We start from the raw sequence: 6,054 nt of genomic DNA, 5'->3' as shown, positions 1-6,054 counted from the left end.
GTGAGATGATTAGCTGACATTTCAACACAATATAAGGCGTAGTGGTGCATCAAAAGCTTTGATGATATATGCAAAACCTTTGCGCAGTATATCATCACGACCTCAGCACATAGCAGGCATACTATGCAAATCACATAAAGGAGAAGCATCTTGTAGAGAGCTAACAAACAGCACACGGCTGTCCTAGAACAATAAGTGATGCCACGACCTCAGTATTCTACACAGCTTCTCAGAGGTACACACGTTAAATAAAGTATGCAAGATTGAGGCATATAAAGAGCCCGCAGTGTGTAGAGAACTCCAAAGAAGGCATGTTAGCAATACTATGAGTATGTCTAAGGCACAAATTACATTCTGAAGACGCAGGAATTTGAATATCTCTATGTTCCTTATACCCCCAACCAAAATCAGTTGCTACCAGTGATAGACCATTTAGATCAGTGGTTCTCAACCTTTTTGACTCCAAAGCTCCCTTTTTTTTATGTACTTCTGGTACTTGTGTTGTAATTAAACTCAAAAATATGGTGACAGCTTAATGTTGTACATCTTTATTTTTAGTTTTTTTTTAACATTTTAATTAATAAAATAAGATTTAACTCGATTTAAATAATGCAAACCATTGCCTTGAATACATTTTGGGGTTTGAATACCAGAAAATAGGATTCTTTGCTATAAAAAACACCAAATATAACAGTAATAGATTTATTTTATCCTGTTCTTTTATTCCATTGCTGTACAGTCTTGTCCAGTTAAAAACGTATCCTGTCTACCTCCAAGCAAGAATAGAGATGTGTCCTTAAAATGTAAACAATTCAAATCAATGCACTGCTTTTTACCATCATTCTGTGAGATGATTATGTACGGTTTATGGTTTGGGTTATGGGGTGTTGAAGTCATGTGCTGCTCTAGATGTAGACAGTAAGGAATCCTGTTTTTTTTTTTTGAAAGGATAAAATAATACTGCTAACACTAAAACAATAAAATAATAGGTAGATACATAAATTTTACATTTAGATTCACACACAACTGATTTAAATGGAAAGTATTGGAATTACGAAACAGATATTTCACATTGGAAAAAATACGGCGCAATTCACAACCGCTTACAGTATAATATTCCAGTATATAAGAAAATTGATTGACTGATGAGTGAAAGAGTGAGAATAAGAACATCACAGGACCAAATGTAGAGAGTGACAGGATTCTTTTCACGTTTATATACAATCTATGATACAACTGTAGTATGGCACCATATATTAAATACACACGTCTTTCTCCCACTCGCATACATCTATGAGTTTCACACTCACAGTTTATGGCTTTTGTAATCCTCAAAGGACTACACCAGTGTACTACAGTAAGTGTGCATATATGGAGAGGTGATATTTGGGATTAACATTGCAAAATAGCGGTAGTTTTGATTGTGTATGTGATCTTTGGATATGTATTCCTTTTTAGGAGACAACAGATCTGAGTTGCAATTCAAGCTCTTTTATGGTGTGCATCATTGCGAAATTCCTAAACCACTGGATGGCTGTGGATTGTGCATTTATCAAAAGTTTGGCACTAAGACGATTTGAAATAACTAACAAATACTGACATTTTTGAACGTTTTTTGGCTTTTCTCAGTGGCCTCTTAAGTCTTTGGGATGTATTTGTATTCCGCATCATGCCAATGCAGACTCAACAAAAGATTTTACGCAAAAACCAGCCCAGATAGAGTTCATATGTATAAAGACAACTGCAGAATAACACCACTAGTGTAGGATGACTAACCCTTCTCCTAGCAAGACAGTTCAAAAGAAAGCCAACTCACAACTCCAGATCATCAGATGTCATTCTTTGCTCATTTCTTCTCAGGTCCCAAATCAGTGAAAGAGGCAGCGCCCCCTACAGGAGTCTCAGGAGGAGAAGCACAGCCCGCAGCACTCCATGCAGATCTCCAGACAGTCTGCAGACTCGCAGCACGCGTCGATGATGCCGCAGTCCATGTCACAGGGCAGGTCGCAGTCGCCACATTCCTCTGAAGCGCAGCAGCAGCAGAAGCACGAGTCGTCTGATGCGCAGGAGCCGCATGTGGCGCAGTCCAGCACGATGTTGCACAGTGTGAGGAACTCGCAGAACAGACAGGCCAGGATGCAGTGGACACAGCAATCTGGATGAAGCACAGATAGTTAGTCACAACTAAAACGTCACTGTCTAGGGATGTTTATCTGTGTCCATCAAACTTCCTGAAAATGAAAGAAAGTGTGTACAAACAATCAGGGCTAATGTGCAGTGAGGTCTGACTCACCATCCTGGGCCTCGGTGGGGATCTGGGAGCTGTTGGATTTGGAGCTTCCTTTGCTCCTCTTGCTGCTCTGACTGTTGATGGATGGGTTCGATTGCAGTTTCTCGGGGTTTTTATGGGCTGTGGATGAAGACGAGGAGGATGACGAGGCGGCTCGTGAAAAGGTTCCGTTTCTGACCCCATCGCTGTGCGGCTTGCTGTCTCTCCGCAGCAGCGCTGCCGATTCGGCTGAGTTAGGCAGTGCGGGGTGTATGGGCGTAGACCGTGCCTGAGGTTGATCTGAGAGAGAGAGAAAACAAACAAAAAGGTGAGCAAAGTTATAGCTGGGTTTTATATCAGCTTTTTTGCTGCTGTGTAATTATTCTCCTTTTGCAGCCGGAGGATGTGTAAAAGAAAAACAGCAGCTGCATATTTGTGGCTAGTAAACTTAGTTAGCATCTTGTTTCTTCTAATGGAATTAGCCGTTTCCTCACGTGGACCAATCAACTTCCAAAAAAGGGCCTCGGTCAGATTCTTGTGTAATACCTAAGAACTTTACTTAAAGATCCCACTGTACAGAAAGGGAGAGGTAGTGTGCTACAATTTTTCGTAATTAGGTCTTCATAGTAAATCTTATAGAAAGTTATAGAAAGTCAAGAATACACAGTGTGTGTATATATATATATATATATATATATAATTTAAGCATTTTGACAAGATTTAAATTACACTACCATTCAAAAATTTGGGGGCCAGTAGGATTTTTGTTTTTGAAAGGCTCTTATGCTAACCATGGCTGCATGCATTTGAACAAATAAGTAACAACTAAAGTAACAACAGTAATTATTCCTGTGATGGCAAAGCAATTTTCAGAAGCCATTACTCTTCAGTGTCACATGATCCTTCAGAAGTCATTCTAATATGCTGATTTAGTGGTCAAAAACCTTTATTGTTATCAGAGTTGAAAACAGCTGTTATGCCTAATATTTTTGTGGAAACCATAATACATTATTATTATTTAATTTATTTATTTATTTATTGTGTTTCTTTTGGTCATTCTAATACATCGTTGCTGAAGAAAAACTATTAATTTATTTAAAAAAATCTTACTGATTCCAAACTTTTGAACAGTAGTGTGTATCTCAATATTTCTGAATTTACACTTTTAACAGTTCATATTTTAACATTAACTTTACAGTATTTATAAAACATTTAACTGATTATATCTTTTACTTATTATTATTATTATTAAAAATATTACACACACACACACACATATATATATATATATATATATATATATATTGAGTTATAAATTGTTGAAGACAAATTTTGAATTAATTGAAAAGTTTGAACTTTTTGCTACTTTAAATCAGAGACTATTAAAACATCTGTCAGATCACAAAACTAGTCTAACGAGGTTTTAGGAAACTTAATGAGTATATAAAAAGCACATGTTGCTTAATTTTATAAATCACCAACAAAACCAGCAAATTCAATTTATCTCCCAGTCCTAGTGTTTTCAACAGGTCAACCACAGGAGGAAACAAGGGCAAGACTGACTGAGATTTATGCCAAAGTAGAATTTGTTTCTGGGAAAGAGCCTTCAGCATTCAGTAGGGACAGGGGTCCTGACGGGAAAAGCACATGTGTTTACAATATCCGCTTGGTGCTTGCTGGTCGGCAGTAGTGTGGGGTCTAGACTGTTGACTATGACTAGACACAATGATACGGCTCATCATTTCAGATTCACTGTCTTAGTTATTCTATCATGTTCATCTGTCTCTTCTACTGTTTGTTTACTCAGAATGTTTCCTTTCATTTTTGGTTGTGTATCGTTTCAGTATGATGGCTTTCTCCCCAACCAGCTTCAAAGGACCAAAGAGAAACAGTCCAAAACAAACAGACAAGCAAACAAACAAAAGAAACAGGAATTAATAAACCGAGATCAAGAGACCAGAATGGATTTGCATATTATTGCTTCAGAGTTGCAGGAAGAGTACACAAAGGAACAGACAAACAATATGAGATCACTGCTATGCTTCGTTTCCCACAGAGAGCAAATGACAAGACAACATACACAAATCAAGCACATTACTGTGTGCCTCGAAAATGAAACCTAAATAAAACCGCAGATGTCTAGGGGTCCAAATACTAGTGATTTTATAGTAGAGGATGGCTTTAAAATAAATGCAATAATCAAGCTCTACAGTAAAGAGTCTTGAACATAGGATGTCAAGATTTTTTTCTTCCTCTGAAACATGCTGTAACATATTCCAAAGTGACCTATATAATTGAATTAATGAGAGATAAATGGAAGTGGTGCATGAACCCAAGTTTATTTGTATAGCATATTTCCCACATGCCGGTAGTTTCATTTGAAATAAATTTGTTTACACCTGCCATTTATGATAAATGCTGTTCATACTGAATGCCACTATAATTTATGTTTGTTTTATACTTATAATTACCATTCCTGTTTTGTTCTAAATACCATTAAATTCAAAGGATTTGTAGTGGAGTAAGGGGAACTAAATGGTTTATATTTCTTTTATTTATTATTTTATAATTATTGGCATTTTACATTATTTCTGAATATAATAATACAATGTGACAATCAGGTGCAACTTATTTTCTGGAGAATACGGTATCTGTAAACGTTCTGACTTCAGCCACTCTCTTTAATTTGAATGTCTCGTAAAAGTCAGAAACATTTTTCGGCTCTAATTAAAAATAAATGCTTTGTTTCGGGCACAGGCACTGATTAAACAAATACTCAATTAAGCTCTTGAATCTGGGCACCGTATGGTGGACAACTGTTTGAAAAGCGGACCACAATCCACGTAGGCTGCGATCGAAAACAAAAGAGTGCGTACAACGATACGTCGCAGTGCAGCCTGATCAGGGTAATGAAAACAAAAGAAGAGGCATATCAGCTAAGTTACGACTAACGTTATGATTAAAACGTCAGTCTTTTTTAGACTGGGTGTGAGGATGAGGCCAAACGTTTGGCGTTCTGAAGTTCAGACACCGTCTCCCTGTGAGTTTACAGCCTACAAATGTTCTAGTGTTCCTCCACAAACTGCTCATGGAGTTGACTTTGGCAAGCAGTCTACAGCACTTCGTATATTTTACTCTTGAGCACCGCAAAAGACTAATTATTCTGGAAGAAAGAAAAACTATGTGAAATGCAGACCTTCAGAGCCAAAGGAAATAAACCCCCAAATCAGAGAAAGGCTAAATGGACCTTTTACGTGAAATGTTTTGTTATATTTATTTGTGAATGATGGTAGTATTTAATCCCATCATATTGCTGCACTAAACATTTTCTTTACCTTAACGCATGTTTCAGGTCAATGACTGAAGGGAATATTAAGAGAGCCAGAGTTCATAGGAAGATGTCTGGTGCCCATGCGGACGCATGTGGACTTGATAGAGTCCAGGAAAAACATACACAAACACACCTCGTTCTATTCACAGAGTCTGACGCTCGAAGGTCTAGAAGACAGAACTGGCAATCAGCTACATTAGATAATGGCTGAGCGGACACATGCCCACAGTGTGCTGGTGTTGGAGCCTGGCCGAGGTCAGACCACAAGCAAATTCACTCTGATTGGATATTTTTCCGTTTCAAACATTACTCCAGATGTTCGGTTTGTAATAAAGAAGAAGAAGAAAAAAGATAACTTCTTATGAAGTGCATTAAATGTCAGAGTCCATGAAAAGACTAAAAGCCAGCATTTCTTTAGAAGTGAAAGCAGTTCCTTCTTTCAAGCAGGTAAACA

At 37.6% G+C, this 6,054-nt stretch overlaps 1 protein-coding gene across 3 annotated transcripts in view; it reads right to left on the bottom strand.

Moving 5' to 3' along the window:
* Nucleotides 1–627: 627 nt before the first annotated feature.
* mdfi (MyoD family inhibitor) overlaps nucleotides 628–6,054 on the bottom strand; it is a 39,623-nt gene continuing 34,196 nt past the window's right edge. For all 3 annotated transcript variants that reach the window (XM_016538870.1, XM_016538869.1, XM_016538871.1), the window contains 2 exons: nucleotides 2,294–2,569; nucleotides 628–2,155 (listed from right to left, as the gene is read on the bottom strand). In XM_016538870.1, the coding sequence (XP_016394356.1) occupies nucleotides 1,902–2,155; nucleotides 2,294–2,569 (530 nt within the window). In that variant the 3' untranslated portion in view covers nucleotides 628–1,901. The remainder of the gene's footprint in view (nucleotides 2,156–2,293; nucleotides 2,570–6,054) is intronic.

This window comes from Sinocyclocheilus rhinocerous, unplaced genomic scaffold (genome assembly GCF_001515625.1).
Source record: "Sinocyclocheilus rhinocerous isolate Xijiao unplaced genomic scaffold, SAMN03320098_v1.1 scaffold757, whole genome shotgun sequence".
NCBI lineage: Eukaryota > Metazoa > Chordata > Actinopteri > Cypriniformes > Cyprinidae > Sinocyclocheilus > Sinocyclocheilus rhinocerous.
Note: the sequence above shows the minus strand (reverse complement) of the source record. Positions and strands in the feature narration are given on the sequence as shown.